Source organism: Rhipicephalus microplus, unplaced genomic scaffold, assembly GCF_043290135.1.
Source record: "Rhipicephalus microplus isolate Deutch F79 unplaced genomic scaffold, USDA_Rmic scaffold_34, whole genome shotgun sequence".
Taxonomy (NCBI): Eukaryota; Metazoa; Arthropoda; class Arachnida; order Ixodida; family Ixodidae; genus Rhipicephalus; species Rhipicephalus microplus.
This window is the reverse complement of record NW_027464607.1, coordinates 1,201,856-1,220,708: the sequence shown is the minus strand read 5'-3', so window position 1 is coordinate 1,220,708 and position 18,853 is coordinate 1,201,856. Positions and strand designations below refer to the sequence as shown.

Below are 18,853 nucleotides of genomic sequence, written 5' to 3'. Positions count from 1 at the left end.
TATGTATGTTAGACAAGTCATTCTGGAGTGTAATTTGGTCAGTGTAACATGAGATGCGGCGGTAAAGCACACAATCGTCTGCAAAAAGGCGGATGGTGGATGAAATTTTGTCTGGAATATCATTATTAAAAATTATAAACAAAAGAGGCCCAAGAATGGAACCTTGCGGTACACCGGAAACTACATCAACACGGGTTGATTCATTATTCACGACAACAGTATACTGAACACGACCGGTTAGAAAATTTTTAATCCAAGATAGGGCTAAGGGGTCTATACTGAGACAAGAAAGTTTACTTATTAGACGGCGGTGGGGAACAAGGTCGAAAGCTTTGGAAAAGTCGAGGTATATTACGTCTGTTTGAAAAGAAGAGTCTAGGTTAAAATGAAGGTCAGTAGAAAATTCGTACAACTGTGTCTCACACGACAGTCCGCGCCGGAACTCGTGCTGGTTAGAAAAAAAGAAGGAATTTTGGTCCAGATGAGTTGCAATGTGGGAGTAGATTACGTGTTCTAGCAGCTTGCAGGCAATGCATGTTAACGAAATAGGACGATAGTTTGAGGGGTCTGAAGGGCTTCCTGATTTGGGCACGGGGGTGACTTTACTTATCTTCCAGTCTTTAGGAATAAAACCAGTGTCAAGGGATTGGTTAAAAATAAATTGTAGGATAAGACTGGATATTATTTTTGTGCTTTTCAGAATTTTAGTGGGTATATTGTCTGGGCCAGGGGAACTCGAGAATTTAAGGTTGTCGATTAGATTTGCTATTCTTTCGCTTGTAACAAAAATGCGTGGCATCTGCGGGAAGTCTGTGGGCGGCAAGGACGGAACATCGGTGGAGGGTTCATGCGTGAATATAGATGAAAAATGGGAATTAATTATTTCGGCGGAGTCAGTGGCGGAAACGGCCGAACCATTGGGATTAGTAAATTGCTAGTTTTGAGCAGCGCTGTTTTTAGGAGACAAATACTTCCAAAATTTTTGTGGGTTGTCGCGCAAACTGCCAAGGAGATCATGACCGAAGAATTGCCTTTTTGCATTTTTTAACAGTAAAGTGTACTCGCGCAAACATGTGCGATACTTTTCCCATTTAACAGGGGATTTCGATAACTTGGCTTCTCTGAAGAGGTGTTTTTTCTTTTTTGACAGCCTCCTCAAGGAATTAAAGTACCATGGTATTTCGGCATCCCCGCGAATACAGATTATAGGTACATGTCTGTCCATTAAGGACAGCAATTTGTTTTAAATAACACTCAGTTTTGTTCGAATGTTCGCGAAGCAGCACAATGAAAAAACGTTTCATAGAAATCTGCCAGTTCTTCATTAATTTTGGAAAAATTGGCTTTGTTATAATTGCAGATGTACTTATTGAGAGGTTGTCGGGTAGGAATAGGAATGGAAAGGCCAATTAATAAAATTTTATGGTCACTGATACCATCTATGCATTGAACTGAGTTTACAAGATCGGGAGTTGAGACCAAAAATAAATCGAGTATGTTGGTACCACGAGTGGGCATAGTAACCATTTGGGCAAAATTAAACATAAGGCACAAATCTAGAAAGTTTTTTGAAAGGGGTGAGTGAGCAGCTAGGTGAACCCAATCAATGTCTCGGAAATTGAAGTCACCACACAACAAGAAGTTCGAACGGGGAAAGCGAGAACTTAGGTCTAAGACAACAGACTAGAGTTCTGCTCACCGAGCAATTCAAGATGCCAGGCCTAATGGCGGCTGTCCTCTCTAAGCTTCGGTGCAAGATGGCTACCGGCTGCTGCGTACTCCTTGTCCGCCGGCGCTACAGCGCCGTGCCTTGTGTTCTCCATGCGGTGCGTCCGCCGCACGATACTACAGTTTCTTTCTGTTTAGAAGATCACCGCGCTGTCGGGACTAGTACGGTGGCCAACTCGCTAACAATGTTCTGTCTCTGCGTTCCGTTCACTAGCTGTTCATTTGACGAAAGTCATTCCTGTGCTGCCACATTTTTTCATAAAAGTTTTTGGTTTAGCCGGCGCACCCAATATTGCACACAACGCCCTACATTCTTCCTGCAGGTGCAAGGTCTTTGGACCAGCGGATGAAACTGCCGATGGTGGTAGAAGGCAACGTCGACTCTTGCCTAAAAAGGCAGGAGTCGGGCGCCCACGATGTAGGGAATCGACACGTGGCGTTGTTGCGGTGCGGTTTGTGTCGCATTTTCCCTTTCCTTTCTCTTATGGAGGGCTCTGTGAATAAACGCCTTTGTAAATAACTGTTGGTGCCGAAGTCACGGATTATTTTCTCCCTTCCACCGCTGTTCTGACCAGTGGTGATTGGATGATTGGTTATTTTGATTGGAGTTTTCACGTTTGTTCAGATTTCTTTTTTCTTGCCCAAGAAAGGTGATTTCGAACATTTTTGTACGTGTATGGTTGCTTTTCAGGGGAAGCCTACAGTAACTGATCTGTGAAGCTGGTGGGATTAGCTAAAACTCGCCTCACCCATAGCTGGCAAGCACAAAACAAAGCTGTGCAGGGGGTCATGGGAAGGCATGGAGATAGCACAGCAAGATAAAAAGAAAGTATCTTTTGCACAATGAAGCGTTGCTAAAGCCTTTGTGGCAGCCATTTAATTTATGACCATCCCTACTTCCAGTCATACATTACGCCCTAGCACCACCGTCTTCGACACACTGTGATTGGAGCTAAGACTGGTGCGCGTCATAAATAGCCCCTATTTTTTGGACTCTGTGAGCAAAGAAACATTTACGCAAAAAATGTAGTTTTTTTTTGCAACTCACGATCAGAAAGCTCGTTTGCTTGAGCACACAATGTTAATTGTTAAAGTCTTGGTTCCCCAGAGCGCCGAGTGAGGCGGGACCAAGAGGGTTTCGCGCATAAAGGAAAGGGATCCTGGGTTTTGGTGCAAAGCTAACTGGCTAGGTGGACGCACAAAACCGCGTGCACGTGAATCACCATGTCGACAAGTCTTTTCAACGAAGGTGTGGGCGCCCCTGTTATCTCCTTTCCGGTGTTGTAAATATGCGTGACCCCTTCAAAAAACGCTGCTGAAGCTCGAACACCAGCCTTTGTATTCCCGTACAAGTCTGCCTTTCTTTCCCTTGCAATGGTTCGCCAGGAACAGCCAATACAAAACTTGTGATGTGGGGGGTGATTGTTTACCCGAATGACGAAGGCATATCTAATATGCTGAAGGGTGACACATGATTCAAAATTATTTTTGACTACATTCTAGACGACAATATTTGTTTACATTTCACAGATGACGTGTGCATCTACACAAATCTGTTTGACAAGTTATTTCACTTTCAAAATTTTGTTTTAGTACTCCTTTTAAGGGAACGAAAGGGGGAGGGAGTATGGGCTGGTATGTAGATAAAGAGGGGTCTCACAAGCAAACGAGCCTCAAGCACTGCTCTCCACTCCACCCCCCACCCGGACCTCCTTGCGTCTTACAAGAATGTTGTCTGAAAAATGGAAACAGAAAAAAGCACATGCAGTCCTACATTCATTTCGCTCTTATTGTATTCGATGCGTTGTACCACTTGCGTCATAACTCGCTGAGTAGTGTCCTCTCATGAGAGACGAACTAGCGCCTTTCTCGTGTGTTTCATGAATCACTATATGCCATTGTGACCAACATAAATTGTCCACCTGTCTGTTACTCAGAAAGAAAAAAGCAGTACATTACGCACAAAGACTGCGAGCTCCACTTGCCCCTACTTACCCGTTGAAAAGAGGCTCCTTCATTATTCATTCATTTAATAGTAGCCTCAAGGCCGGAAGGCATCACAGAGGCAAGTGGCACATTTGATAATAAATAAAAGATTAACAATTACTTGGGAGTAAAAATATACAAAGTGCTAGTTAATAAGGGAAAAACCTAGCAGATATAACAGCATTGCTGTGAGATTAAAAAGAAATGAAATTTCTTGTGATACAGTGTTAGCTATCTGAACAAACGGGGCTCGCTGAAAGAACTTACATTCGATATGTGAGCTGAAAAACAAATCATTTATGGAGCGTTTGCCAGTCCTCTTACATCTCTATGCTGTTGTCTCAGGCATTACTGTTAAAAGTACTGAATTTCAGCTAAATAAACAGAGAAAACACAGTAAAGTAATTTTTTTTAAATTGTACTTTTGATTTTCACGCCGCTGGCGCCGCTGCCGCTGACAAAAAGTGGCCGTGCGTCGCCGCCGATCATTTTGCACGACGTGCGCTGATGCCGACTCAAAACGACCTCCACGCCGCCGCCGGTCACAGCCGCCTCAGCGCACACCTCTAGCGGCTGGGGGCAACCGTGGAATGATGCCTTTTGCGTTTCCGATGCTTATGATTATGTTCGTGCTTGGCCAATGTGGTAAGTAATCAGAGCGGCTGTTCAGCTGCATTATCAATAAAATGAGCTAGCTGCGAGTGATGGATGATCAGAACGACATAGAATAGTGCAAAAGTCGCTGCTCCACGATACCCTATCTTCAGGCGTTGTCGGGTACTTTTGACAGCGAACAGCTGCTAGTGTTAAGATGTTAATGCAACTGTTTGGTCACTCACGAAGGCAGTTTTAGGCGTGTTTCAGCATGCTTTCCACCATGACCTCACAATGCATGAGTGAGAATGACATCGTGACGTTGCTGGGAAAGAATAGGAAGCAGTGGACATTTTTCGAATTTTGAGAATAAATGTTCGTTTGTTTTGCTAGCTCAGATCAGCTGCATAATTGAAGTTTTTGCGCACACACACAAGGACACAGAAGAAGGGAAAACAAGGACCAGCGCAGCTTCTGCGCTGGTCCTTGTTTTCCCTTCTTCTGTGTCCTTGTGTGTGTGCGCAAAAACTTCAATTATGCAGCAGTACCAACTAGCCCGTCTTTCCGTATTATTCAGATCAGCTATATTTTTTTTTATTTCACTACAACAAAATTTTCGTTTCAATAAAATTTTTTTCGCGCCCCATCAGTTTCGTAGTAGCAGAGTTCGACTGTAACAGGATTGTTTTAATTGAAGCAGATGAGGCATTTGGCCAAGACAAAAAGAGAGTTTTCATTTTTTTCTTTTGAGCTTGGTCGCAAACATGTCACTGGCCTGTTTAAAGTGCACACTCATAGCGTCCATCCATCCACCCGGAGTGCGCAGGCAATGCGGTCGCATGTTCCCTTTCATAAAAATTCACACTCTACAGTGACAGCCTCCTAGGAGCACTGCCGACCAAAGCAAAAATGTAAATCCAATGACCAGTGTGTGCTATGCGGTCAAAAAGTAGGAATGACACAACGTTTTCTGTGGCATGTAAATTATCATTGTAATAGCCCAAATGCAGAGCAAGGCATAAAGGTAATAAAAAAAAAGCTCTTGCCTCCACGATGTGAAGGCAGCAATATCAGGGATACAGGAGAATCGGCTGCAGTGCTCTTGCAAGGAGCCAGCAACGCGTTGCCAGAGACGAAGCCGCTGGTCAACACCAGTTGACACAAGCCAGTTCCCTCTTGGCGCCAAAAACTTTGTGCCTGCGTTAACAATACTGAGTAATTAGAAATCATTAGTTTCATTTTGAAAAAGCACCTATTTACAGCACATAGATGGAAAACCATGAAAGGTGCCAAGAAATAAGCCCTTATACTAAAGTTTTTGGGTACTGACGTACTTGTAAAAAAATTTTTACTTTTGCAAGCACAATATTATTTTTTCAGTCATGATCACTTTTGTTAACTCCCATAACCTAGGCATCAGAAGCAGTCACACAGTTCTTGATGTGAGGTTTTATCCAAGTTTTTGAACGCACCTTACTGAAAAAAGCCAAACGCCATTATGCAAAAGATATATGACTTCCGAGTATTATCCACATAAAATACAAAAATTTCATACGGATGTATATGGATATATACAGAAATTGTAAAGAAGTGCGAAAAACAGCGTATACACATAAAAAAATTTGTATCTGTTATACAGGCAGACCATACTGCGATGTGGAAACTGTGATATGAATCATGCGGAAGACGGATCCATTTGATCCATATTGCCACATTGTCTCGTCATGTTTTGTTATCACCCCATTTCAGTGCCAGTAATTCTCAGCCCAAACCACGCCTACACTGTTCGGAAAGCTTCGGGACAGGAGTAGATTATTTTGTTAAAATTACAGCCACTTCGTGAAAATTATAGATTATTCTGGAACCTACTTCACCGCTAGTGATAATGCTAGAATATTTGATGACAAGTGTATAAATGCCGACATGCTTGGCCGTTTTTCAGTTGATTAATGGCCGATGCTCTGCTCGCCGCTATCAGTGCCAGTTTTTTGCTGTAATCTGAATTTTTTTATCTGGCCACAAGTTTGGCTGAAAAAACAATTTAATCTGCAACCTAGTCTGCTCCCTTCATCGAAGTCATGACTGCGTGACATCAGGTGAAGGTGCTTTTTGATCCATGTAGCGCACGCCCCTCTCCAGTCGAGAGCCAATCCCTAACAGTTAAGGCCCACTTGAAACTTCCGGCCAACTTCGAACTGCGAGCAAGCCAATGGCAAGAAGGGTTACCTCCGGAGTACGAGCTCTACTTGATAATACTCGCAAGCCGAAGGCCAAAACCACTACTGCGACAACTATGACAGCCCCTGTACCGATGCCTGCCATGGTCGTAATGCAGCAGCCACCGAGCTTTCACGGTTCATCATTTGAAGAACCAGAGACTTGGCTGGAGACATACGATTGAGTGGCCACCTTGAACCAGTAAGACTCAGAAGAAAAGCTGCGTCGCATGTACTACTACCTGGAAGATGCGACAAGGACCTGGTTCGAGAATGGGAAGTCAGCACTTCGGTCCTGCGATCTTTCTCACAGCGCATTCTTGGAAACTTTTACTAGTGTCGCCCTCAAAGAAAGAGCTGCTTGATACCCGGGTGCAGCTACTTAATGAAAATGTTTGTGGGATTTGTGCGCAACTTGCCCAAGACTTTACGAATTTCTTACCGAGACCACGACACTTGAGAAGGCACTCGAGATGCGCACAAGGCAGTATGACCGTCGCTCTTCAACAGCCAACTAAGCCGAAGCTCATGCCCTCAGCACGGACGACCTGCCTGGGACCATACTACAGATCGTGCGGGAGGAGCTACAGAACCAGTTGCCTTTGTCGCAGCCCCAAATGAATTCGATTGCCGACACCATTTGTGAAGAAGTTCGGCAATCGCTTGGAATTTCCTAAGCTCCGCAGCCTCAGCCGCAAGCGATGAGCTACGCTGCTGCAACCTGACGCCATGCTCCCGCTTCACGCCCATGACAAGAGACTGCATCATCACAGTTCCACCGCCTGCCACCGCCATCATCGACGACATACAGTCCACCTGCCGGCCAGCGAGACCCTCCGAGAAAAACTGAGATGTGGCGTGCCCCCGACCACTGACTTTTCTGCTATCACTGCGTTGAAGCTGGCCACACTTACCGCCACTGCCAGTATCGTCGAATGGGACTGCGCGGTTTCGCCGTAGATGCGCCGCGTCTATAGCGGGAGGAAAGAACCCGCGACATTGCTGACTACCTTAGAGCAGTGCAGTGGACACCCCGGAGATCTTCTCGTTCACCGCCACCTGGCCGATACATGTCGCCTCACCGCCGTCCTTACACTGGCCCGACCAGGGGCTGGTCTCCGAGCCCTTATCTGAGAAACTAAGGGCAGCAACTGCTGGAGGTCCGGTTGCTGTGCGACAAACTACTGAAGATCCTCCAACGCCGCGACGGTACTCTCCAAACATGATGTGAACCAGGCAAAGCCCTTGACAAAAAAAACCCCACGTACTGAAGACGGCCTGACGACACAACGTTGAAGTAGCCGTACAAACTGTTATAGCTGTGATTCGACGCCATGACCAAACTACAACGGGAAGCGACGAACTAGTGACCTCGACGTTCTTATTGACGGCCAGAGTCACAGCTCTCGCCGACACCAGTGCCGACTATTCCATCATCAGTGGGATGTTCACCGCGAAGTTGAAAAAAGTTAGGACCACCTTGGCCTCGAAATTTGTACAGCTGGATGTCACCTAGTTACGCTAGCAGGAATCTGCACAGCGAGAGTCAATATTAACAGCCACATTTATCCCGCAAGTTTTGTCTTACTACAACATTGCTCGAGAGATGTCTTTCTTGGCATGGACTTCTTAAGCCTTCATAGTGCTGTCATTGACTTGAGAACAAAGTCGATAACACTATCCACTGAAAAAGCACAGCCACGACACACGCTGTCAGGAAGGCACGCCTTAAATCTGCAGGAAGACCAAGTCGCAATTCCTCCTCGCTCCAGTGTCAGCATTTCCGTCGACACTCAAGAATCAACAAACATCACTGGATACACCTGTTGATCAGTAGCAAAATTTGCGATGCCAGAGGAATAGACGAGCTACGAGGAGAGAATGTAAGAGTGATGCTTACGAACTTCAGCAGCTAGTACAAGCACGTGAGCAAAGGCACGACTGTTGTGTACATCGAAGAGATACTGGAAGCCAGCAACGCTTTCGTGATCACCGATTTTGCCGAATCTACTCCGATGAGTCAAGCCCTTCAACCAGCTTTGGGCATCAATCCGAGCCTTCTGACGCATAAACAAAAACAGCTCAGAAACCTGCTCTTGAAATACGAGAACTGCCTTTTGTCATTGTCACGAATTCAACAGACCCCTGTTGTGAAACATTGAATCGTAACAGAAGAAACTGTCAGGCCACTCTGTTAGAGCCCTTACAGAGTTTCGACGACAAAACGCGATGCCATAAAAAAAAATAAGTGGACGAAATGCTATGGGACAACATTATCCAGCCTTCAAAGAGCCCATGGGCATCACCGGTGGTGTTAGTAAAGAAAAACGATGGAGCACTACGCTTCTCCGTTGACTATCAGCGCCTCAACAAGATCACGAAGAATGTATACCCTCTCCTTTGAATAGACGACGCCCTTGATCGACTCCACAACGCGAAATACTTTTCATCGATGGACTTCAAGACAGGCTACTGGCAAACCGAAGTAGACGAGCGAGACCGAGAAAAGACTGCCTTCATTACACCAGACGGCCTCTTCGAGTTCAAGGTCATGCCCTGTGCCCAGACAACAGTCGATGTCCTGAGGTCGTCCTCATATGGTACAATCGTCCTCGCACAGTTCTCATTGACCTTAGTACTTACTGAGGACAACACAAGCTGGTTTGCCCCGGAAACGTCTTTTCGAGTGCTTTCTGAGGACAACAACTGGTCTGGAAAAGATCCTGTTAAGGATCTTTTGGGGATGACAGAAGCATTGCACTGAGCACTTAGATATAATTCCTGAAGACTTTTACGCACCAAGTAGATGCATTTCATACGTGAAAACTTTCTCCACACGTTTGTTTCTTACAGTCATAAAGTTATTGTATAATTTCGCCTCGTTTTTTTTTTGTAGAAAATTTTCAAATTATGCGTCGCGCTTAGTAAGACACACGTAATCATTTGACTTAGGCATCGAACCTGGTATTGCGAAATGTCCATTTGAAACAGTGTGTTCTTAAATGTCACAGCCCTAAATTTGTCATTATACGTCGCTGTAGCACGTAGTAACAAACTAGCAGCTGGCCAAGCCATTCCAAGCCAACTGACTGTCAAAATGGCAGCGGCGGTCTTGTCAAGAAAAGTGCAGTGAACTAGTGAAGGTTCGTGTCCTTTGTTGTTTGTGTGCATGGTTAAAAGTGAGATATGTGTGAGAGTGTAAGTCGTAGGTGATGACGGTAGGTAAATTGCCGTGTTGATGAGTGCACTGGGATGCTCAACGTTCAGACTGATCATGGATGCATTGTCACCAGCCGACCGCGGCGAGGTGTGGTTCGAAGCAGCCTGGAACAACAGCCAATCGCGATCAATTGGGCTTCGAAGCAGCCTGATCCCAACGTGAAAGGATCGACTTCTGCATCTGACACATGGCCCGACCTCGGGCAAGTCAAGTCAACGCCCGTGTTGAGTGTACTGATAGCCTGTCATGCGGAGCCTCTAGCACTAGTGATTGCATTGGGTGTGATACACGTGGTGATGAGGACACTGTGTCAAACTTTCAAAGAAGATTACAAATGTAGTTGATTGAGCTGTGTTGACTGCCTTGATACTGCTTTCCTTTTTTCAGACTATACGCGGACTCGAATGCCTGACAAAGCTGTCTATTGTGATTAATTACTGTTAAATAAATAAATTTCAGTCAACAAGCTTTGTTTCTTTTACTCTAATAGTCCAGCACTCTCACCTCTCTGTTGATTGATACAGTATATATACTCGAGACCTCGCAGGTGTTTTTCTTTTGATGTATGAAAATGTCACGAAAAGAAGTAAATCCTAACTAGTATCATTGCCCACAGTACTGAACCGGCCACTCTACCGTTGTTCTGAAAAAATACTGAAAAAGTCCTGAATTGTTGTTTTGAGGATGTGCTGAGGTTGTTATGTGTATGGACAAGGGGACGGGATTAGTGCCTTTTTAGTACCATAAAAGGAGATTCTGAGGGCGTCATATTGTCCTCACGGAGGCATACTGAGGATGTCTTGAGGTTGTGTTTGTGTTGTCTGGGTAGTCTTTGCTCGGCGCCTGCGACGATCCAGCGTGTCATGGACACCACGCTGACTGAATTGAAGTGGCAGACTTGCCTTGTGTACTTGGATGATGTCGTGTTTTCCTCAAGCTTCAACGAGCATCTCAGGCACCTTGAAGCTGTACTTCAAGCAAGAATTACCTCCGTACTCACTCTGAACCCACTCTGAACCCAGACTCACTCTGAACCCAGAATAGAACCCAGAGAGAAGTCCGCACTAGAGATCTATTGAACATTTAAGCAGAAAATTGCCGAGGAAAGGATATATGATAATACTTGGCGTAGTTCTCTACTGTTTGAGGCCAGGACGCGGCATTACATTCCAGCACCGTTCCGGAAGGATGAATGGATGGATATGGCTGTACCCTTAGATCGGGCGGTGGCTAGCGCAACCAAGCCGTAATACCTAATGAACCAAAAACTGTATTTATTTTTTTTTCCTTTAAATAATGAGGTTGAGGACTCGTACATTGAAAGTGAAGGGTTTAAATTTCACTCGTGCGTTGACTTTATCCACCAATCAGATAACCTACTTCTAGTTAATTCTACCCGCTTAACGTCTGTTTTGCCATCCCTGTCCCTAAACACCAGTGATTCGAAAAACTCTGCGCCATCATCCTGAACAATAGGGTGAAGCCCTTTACAGAACATTATCAAGTGTTCGGCAGTTTCTTCTTCCTCAAACATGCACTGCATACCGTGTTTACCCCTTCGTTTTTCGCCCGATATGTCTCTGTTCACAATACTCCCGTCCTGGCCTCAAACAGTAGAGAACTACCCCGAGTATTATCATAGATCCTTTCCTTGGCAACTTCCTGCTTAAAAGTTCGATAGATCTCTAGTGCGGACTTCTTAATCATGTTAATTCTCCGCATATCGGTCTCAGCTTCCTTCACCTTTTTTTTAACCGATGATTCTTTTTGGTTTGGCCCCCTGCTCCTTTCCAAGTATTTACCAGTCGATTTTCTGGTTCGCTTTTTCCATTTTGTATCGACATTCTTCATGTACAAGTAGCTGAATACCTTCCTAGCCCGATGCTCCTCCCCCTTTTCTCTCAATCGCTTCTCAAATTTTATCTTGCTGCTACCTTCCCTGCCCTCAAATCATGTCTATCCCATATCACCTTGTACTCCCTGATTTGGTGTATTCCCGTGAGCTCCTAAGACAAGACTATCTATTCCACAATGCTTAATTTCTAATCTTGCTTGAACTTCTGATCTCATGCACAAGACCCCATTGCCAAACGCCAGACCAGGAGCCATGACCCCTTTCCATATTCCTCTCACAACATTATACCTATTGTAATTCCACAGTGCCCTGTTTTTCATTACCGCTGCATTTTTGTTACCTTTAGTCGTCACATATATTTCGTGTTCCCTTAGGTACTCAGCGCCATTGCTTATCCATACGCCCAGATATTTGTATTTATCTGTTATCTCTAGCTTGACCTCCTGTATTCTAAGCTCACTACCTTCATTGTCATTAAAAGTCATGACTGCTGATTTTTCCTTACTGAATCTGGAATCTAACCTATCTCCCTCATTACCGGAAATGTCCACCAATCTCTGCAAATCTTCCTTGTTGTCGGCCATTAGCACTATATCATCTGCGTACATCGATGCTGGTAGTGCCTGTTCAATGAGTTTTCCTTGTTTGGCGAAAGAGAGGTTGAAGCCCAGTCCACGTCCCTCTAATTTGGCCTCTAATCCTTGTAGGTACATCATGAACAATGAGGGTGACAGGGGACACCCCTGCCTAAGCCCCGTTTTACTTCTGCAGGCTTGGATACCTGTTTTTCCCACTTTATAACTACCCTGTTACCTTTAGAGATATCCTTTAAAAGATTAGTGACTACATCTTCCACGCCTAGTGTGTCCACTATTCCCCGCAATTCCTCTTAAACCATGCTATCGTACGCTTCCTTGATATCCAAAAATGCTAGCCACAGGGGCCTGTGTTCCTTTTCTGCTATTTCGATGCACTGCGTCAGTGAGAACAGATTGTCTTCCAACCTCCTGTGTTTCCGAAACCCATTCTGCAGTTCCCCCAGCAACCCGTCATCCTCTATCCTTGCCTGCAGTATTTCCTTTATAATATTCATTGCCAGCCTGTAGACCACTGATGTCACTGTTATAGGATGGTAGTTGTTTATGTCAGATTTCTCCCCTTTCCTCTATAGATCATGCTCATCCTGCTAAGTTTCCATTCATCGAGAACTTCACCATCGATTATTATTTTGCTCACTGCCTCTCTCAAAGCCTGCTTAGACTTCGGACCTAATGTCTTTATCAGCATAATTGGAATGCCATTTGGGCTGTTGATGTACTACTAGGAACCCTTTTCTCAGCCCTTTCCCACTCTCGTTGTGAAAATGGAGCCATTGCGCCACTTGATTATTCCAGTTCAGTTCAGTTCAGTTTATTAACCTTAAGGGCTTCCCGAAAGAAGCATTACAAAAGGGGTGGGTTAAAACTTCTCACATAGACATTTCATATTGATTAGTTACATGCTGCTGAAACAATGATGGGCAGGTGATGGCGGCAATGTCCTTGGCTATTGTGGTGCATAAAGCACTTCTTTGTTGAAATTTTTCTGTCACCCTTGTTCTTATATATTCAATAGCTTCGTCCCCTTCTAGCTTAGCACCTTGAGCTGTAGCTATAAACCTCTGCACTAAGCTTGTCTCATTTATTAGGGAGTTTAGATGGTTCCGAAATTTCGCAGCTGCCTTTCTTTTTTATGTACTTCTGCTAGCCACTAAGCTCCCTTTCTTCTAATTTTTTCATTGATCAGAAGGAATGCATCCCTTCTACAGCTTGGAAAGATTTCCCATTTTCTTTCAACATCGTCTGTCGGTTCACCCCGCTGCTTAGCATATCGGTGTTCCCTAGAGGCTTCCTGACGCTTTGCTATGGCTCTCTTAACTTCCTCATCACACCAACTTTTGTGTTTGTGTCTTTTTTTCTGGGGTGACTTGTCACGTGCCTTAGAAAGCTCTAGCTCAAACAGTCTAATTAAATTCGTGTATGTCCACACTGTTTTATTATCCTCAGTGATTACTGTCTCAATTTGTTTAGTGGCTATTTGAATTTGCCTTTATGAATAAAAATTTTCTTGTAGTTGCTCATCTTGTCTCCTTCCCACTTTCACTGCTCTTCCAAAACTTAGCTTGATACATTTGTGATTACTACTCAGAATTCTGGAGCCACCTTCATGTATGTGCATTCCCCTGAGCTTATACATCCTATGTGACATCAGTGCGTAATCTATCGTCGACTGCAGCCTTCGTACCTGCCATGTTACTTGCCCTTCACACTTCTCGGTACTGTTGCAAATCATCAAATCAAGCCTTTCACACATATCCATGATCATTTTGCCTGTCGCATCGGTATACCCATCTATATCTTCTATGTGCACATTTATATTTCCTAGCATAATTATCTCGCACTCTCCTCCTAACTCCTAAATGCCATTTGATATACACTTTACACATTGCCTGGTTTTCCTCTCTGGCCTTTGCTCCCGTCTACAAGTACCCGAAACCAAGGAGTGTCATTTGTCCTGCCATTTTCCCTTTTCGTCATAAATGTTCCTTGCACTCCTGCTTGACTCTTTGCCAGTCTGTACATTTATGAATGAATGCCCCAATACCACGCCCCTTTCGGCTGCCTTCTGTTCTTTTACAATATTCCCACGCATAGTCCAGATTGTTAGGAGGTTGTTCCATGTCCCTGAGATGTGTTTCTACAAAACCGTATACCATCGGCCTCTCCTCCCTTAGCTGTTATTCTATCTCTTCCCACTTCAGCCTGTTCCTACCACTCTGCATGTTAACATACCCTATGTCTTGATTGGCTCGGCGCTCATGGCTACGTATATTTCTGCCCCGGGCTCTACCTATCTTAGATACTGGTGCCACTTTGGAATCGTATCTGTCCATACCACCTGTCAAAGAGTCTCCCTGGTTGTTTTCCTCGTTACTAGCTATCCTGCACCCCGAAGGGCCCGCTTGCCCCCCAAAAAAGCTACTGAGCGTCCTACAAGTCGCCAACCTACCTCATGACCTAGCCGCCCATCGAAGTGAATTCTGTCTCGTTGAAAACCACCCCACCTATGCACCTCTCTGTTTATTTCCTACACATCACAGCCTTTCTCTCGACTCATCCGCCATATCTCTTGGTTTGCATTGACAACCGCTCTTTGCAGGTTGTTATCACGCACCGGTACCTCTGGTATCGTGCATATCACTACCTGTACCTGAGGAGAAGTGGTGCGCATGTCATCGACGCCTTTCGCCAGTGTGGTTGCTAGTCCTGCTGTATCTACATTTAAGACATTGTTGAAACCGCTTGAAATTATCACGAGGTTTCGTCTATCAGCTGTAGTTTTGAGTTTTGTGCTCGCTTGCGTCATGAGTGCTTCCAGCTTGCGTCCTGGGAACGCCCCTACTGCAACCCTACTGTCAGCTCTTACTCTCACTTTGATGGCTTCTGTGCATCAATTCAAATTCGAGTCCCCGGCGATTATCACATGCTGTGACTTTTTAGCTGGAGCGTCCTGCACCTGGGGGTTACTTGCACCTGTGACACCGGCTGCTTTGTCCCCTCCCAGCCCCATCACTACTTCGCTGAAGCTGGGCCTTGCGACAACTGAACCGGCTGAACCTGTTTTTTTTTTTTTTTTTTACATATGTACAATGCCCCGTGGGCGCAGAGAATCAGTTTCGAAACCGTAACTGTGACACCACAATTATAACTCTAACTGACAAAATTAAATCTGCTATTGACAGCGATTGCATTGTTTGAGGCGTTTTTCTTGACTTTTCAAAAGCATTTGATTCTATTTCCCACGTCAATTTATTTCAGACGCTAAAGTCAATCGGTCTATCTGGCGTCCCACTAGAACTGATTTGTAGCTATCTGCGTGATAGAGAATGGTTTGCATATGTGTACATACCTTTTCCAACCCTAAATTACAGGGCTTCAATTTCGGGCCCGCTTTTATTTTTAATTTATATCAACGATCTTCCTCATTCTCAAGCTCATTCGTCCTGCATACTTTATAACGATCTTCCTCATTCTCAAGCTCATTCGTCCTGCATACTCTATGTGGATAATACCACTGTATTAACTGCAGATAAAGAGTTTGACTCGTTGTTTAAACTAAACACCGAGCTGAAAAATATCATTGAATGGTTCAATAGAAATAAATTAAAAACATTAGTTGCAAGTTATCACTGTGTGTTTGTGTCTCTCTCTTTTTGTGTCCTTGTCGTGGTGGGCTATACCCATATAAATAATGAACCCCAACCAACTAGCCCGGCAACGTGCCTTAGCAAATGCTAAAAAGTCAAACATTGTGGTATATTCATCACCTAATCGAATTATACCTAGGAACCCCTCTGTCTATATAAGTGATACTCAAATTCACTCTACGTCTAGTACAATGTTTCTCAGGGTCAAACTTGAAGAGCATTTAAAATTCAATTCACATGTTTTACAGCTTACGCACAAAGTCGCATATGCCATTCAAATTTTGCTAAAAGTTTGCCTCTTCTTTCGTTTCGAAATATTGTTGTCATTTTACTACGCTTTCTTTCACAGCAACAAAATCTGTTGCATTTCATCATGGGGAAATATGTATGCCCCTCATTTATCACCCATCCAACATCTTTAAAATCAAGCATTGAGAATAATAATATTCAGTAGCTTCATGTCCAATGCATCATCCTTAATCTGTTCACATGAAATTTTATCAGTTCAAAAGCTGGCCAAGCATTTTCTTGGCATTATTATCTACGAATATGTAAATGGAAAATCTCCCATTTCTTTACTAAACTCAATGGTTTGAAATATTTAAAAAAGGCTTGCATTCGCACTTACAAAATTCATAGTGCAATAACGGAGTATTGCTCTATGAATTTAAGTATTTTTGAGTTCTTTTACGCTTATCTACATATTTTGTATGACTCATGTTTATCTACATTTTGTATACAGTCGAGCCCACATATAAAGGCCCCACTTAAAACGAACTTACGCTTAAAACGAACAATATCCGCGTGACCGTCAAAATATACATGGGTCCAATGGCGCTAAATCGCACTTACAACGAAGGTCTCCGAGCGCCGCTGATCGATTACAGTGAACGGAGTCAGCAGTCAGCCTACTTCCCGAGAAACCAATTTCAACCACCGATCAGGCATTGGAGATGTGCCCGTACATTCTTACTGTTAAACGCCAATTCTGCCTCCACTCCCCTCTAGTTGCTGCTCTCCCCTACCGCTTTTTGTCACGCACCCCTCCGTCCTTTGTCCCCCCCGCTGCTCTGAGCACTCCACATCGCCAAACGAGAACCGTGTTTTCACAATGCCACCGATAATTCAAAGACCGGTCGGCCACGTACCCTGTTTTCGATCGCTAATACTGTCGTTGGCGTCACCGGCCTGGAGTGACCAGACCATTTGCCAACATCGTCGGCCACCGACCGTATCCGATAGTCTGCGTCTAGTGCACGCGCATATGCTACCCTATCGACTCTGATAATTTGCAATTCGTTTCGTGTTTAGGAATTGTTCTCGCTCACTTTGCACTTAGTTCAGCATGCCTTCCGCACTCGTGCGGAAGCGCGAAAACGGCTGTTAATTTGCGCAGAACGAATCGCGAAATATCCAAATTCGTGAGGCCACGCAAACCCGCCGGAGCAACAAAACGATTTTTTGACCATGGCTGCCGATTTTTCGAACGCCGCCGTGCGCACCGAACGAGGCGGCCATGCTTCGACTTTTGCGCGCACTGGCACTTTTTTCAAGTTTTTCTACGTGCGAGTTTCGCGGACCTTTCAAGCAAGCTACCCAACCTGCCTCCTTCCCGTGCAATTTGGTTTTCAAGGTCGCCCTCCCACCGCATCCTCCCCTCTCTTTATCGCACGGAGGAAGGAATCTTTTACTCCTTCGTGCTTTATCGCAACTCCTTACTCTTCTCTCGCAAGTCTGCTCTCTTCTCTTGATCACAATTCCTTTTCCCGTCTCCACCGCTCTGCGATGCCCGCCACGCTGGCTCGAATTAGTTTTGTTTTCTGACAGGAAACGCGCCCAGAGCTATTTCACGCGTGTGCGCGTCTTGCTCACTCTTAATGTGCGTGTGTGGTCATGATGGCCGACGGCAGGACTAGCACGCTTTTTCGTGCCGCTCAACAAAACGTCGAAAGTGTGACCGCTTCGCTTGAGCGTAATCCGCGTGTTAGGTGCCACGTTGCGGAGCGCTTACTCATAGCTGTTGGCCACCTGGTAGCCAACTTGCCGCTTCGGGCGTCCCGGTATTTAGCTGTGGAGATGGTGAATATTTCGTGGCCGGCGGTGACGGCTACATGTGCAGGAAACAATTTTCGCGAGGCCGACTTCGTCGATCGTCGGGCCTGATACCGAGCCTGAAGCTTCTGAACAGGACCACTGCGGCTGCGATTTGTGCAGCGCGTCGTCGACTCCGACCTGGGAGAGCGGGTGGGACATCTGTTGCGATGATTTAATTACGGCCGATGATGATGCTGACACTGCGGAACCGTGCACGGATTGGGGCATTGTGAATGAAGTACGTGGTGAGAGCGATTTGGAGGAATCGGATTGCGAGAACGACGAAGCTTTGGAGCCAGCGCCTCATGCAGCTTATGCCACGGGCCTCAGCGAACGAGCAGCCTGCCGTTTTAAATGAACTCGAGATCGCCCTTATTGTTTCTGCTCTTCAAAACACGTGCATCACAGACTTTTTTGGGCAAAAAAGTTTGTGTTTTCACTCGCAACTTTTTTTTGAAAGCTGTGTTTCATTTACTACGAACTTCGAGATAACAGCGAACGGATGCCGCGTCACACTCAGGTTCGTTATAAGCGGGCTCGACTGTATCTCAATTTTCTTTCCTTACTGGGTAGGCAGCGACCGCTGCCTATCCTTTCTCGATGTCCAGGGGGCAAGAAAGTGCAACAGCCTGAAGTTCTCTATTCATAGGAAGCCAACGCACACTGGCTGCTACCTTCAGTTTCATTCTTCCCACCCCACCTGCCACAAAGCCTCGGTTGTGACCACGCTGCTCCAGAGAGCTAAAAACTTATGCTCCAACGACACGGAGCGAAAGAAAGAAGAGGCTCGCGTAACTGTGGACCTCAGAAAAAATGCCTAATTAAAAAACTTCATTCGAGTCGCCACCCGCCGCGCAGGGCAACCGAGTATATGAAAACCCAATCAGCATTATTGGCAGCCTCCGAAACATGTA

The 18,853-nt window shown here is 45.1% G+C and overlaps 2 protein-coding genes across 15 annotated transcripts in view; one reads left to right on the top strand and one right to left on the bottom strand.

Moving 5' to 3' along the window:
- LOC119162985 (tRNA (34-2'-O)-methyltransferase regulator WDR6) overlaps nucleotides 1-18,853 on the bottom strand; it is a 996,048-nt gene that overhangs the window by 54,304 nt on the left and 922,891 nt on the right. For 6 of the 12 annotated variants that reach the window (XM_075884507.1, XM_075884512.1, XM_075884508.1 and 3 more), the window contains one exon: nucleotides 5,355-5,519. The exons of 2 other annotated variants lie outside the window; for them this stretch is intronic. In XM_075884507.1, coding sequence (XP_075740622.1) covers nucleotides 5,355-5,519 — 165 coding nt within the window. The remainder of the gene's footprint in view (nucleotides 1-5,354; nucleotides 5,520-18,853) is intronic. 4 more of the 12 variants (XM_075884515.1, XM_075884509.1, XM_075884510.1 and 1 more) reach the window with 1 other exon arrangement.
- The window catches only part of LOC119162986 (uncharacterized), a 130,884-nt gene that overhangs the window by 79,245 nt on the left and 32,786 nt on the right, over nucleotides 1-18,853 (top strand). Inside the window, exon 3 of one of the 3 annotated variants that reach the window (XM_075884518.1) lies at nucleotides 2,052-2,236. The exons of the other annotated variants lie outside the window; for them this stretch is intronic. Within the exon in view, the coding sequence (XP_075740633.1) occupies nucleotides 2,052-2,078 (27 nt within the window). The 3' untranslated portion in view covers nucleotides 2,079-2,236. Of the gene's footprint in view, nucleotides 1-2,051; nucleotides 2,237-18,853 lie in introns of those variants that run through there. 3 annotated transcript variants of the gene reach the window in all.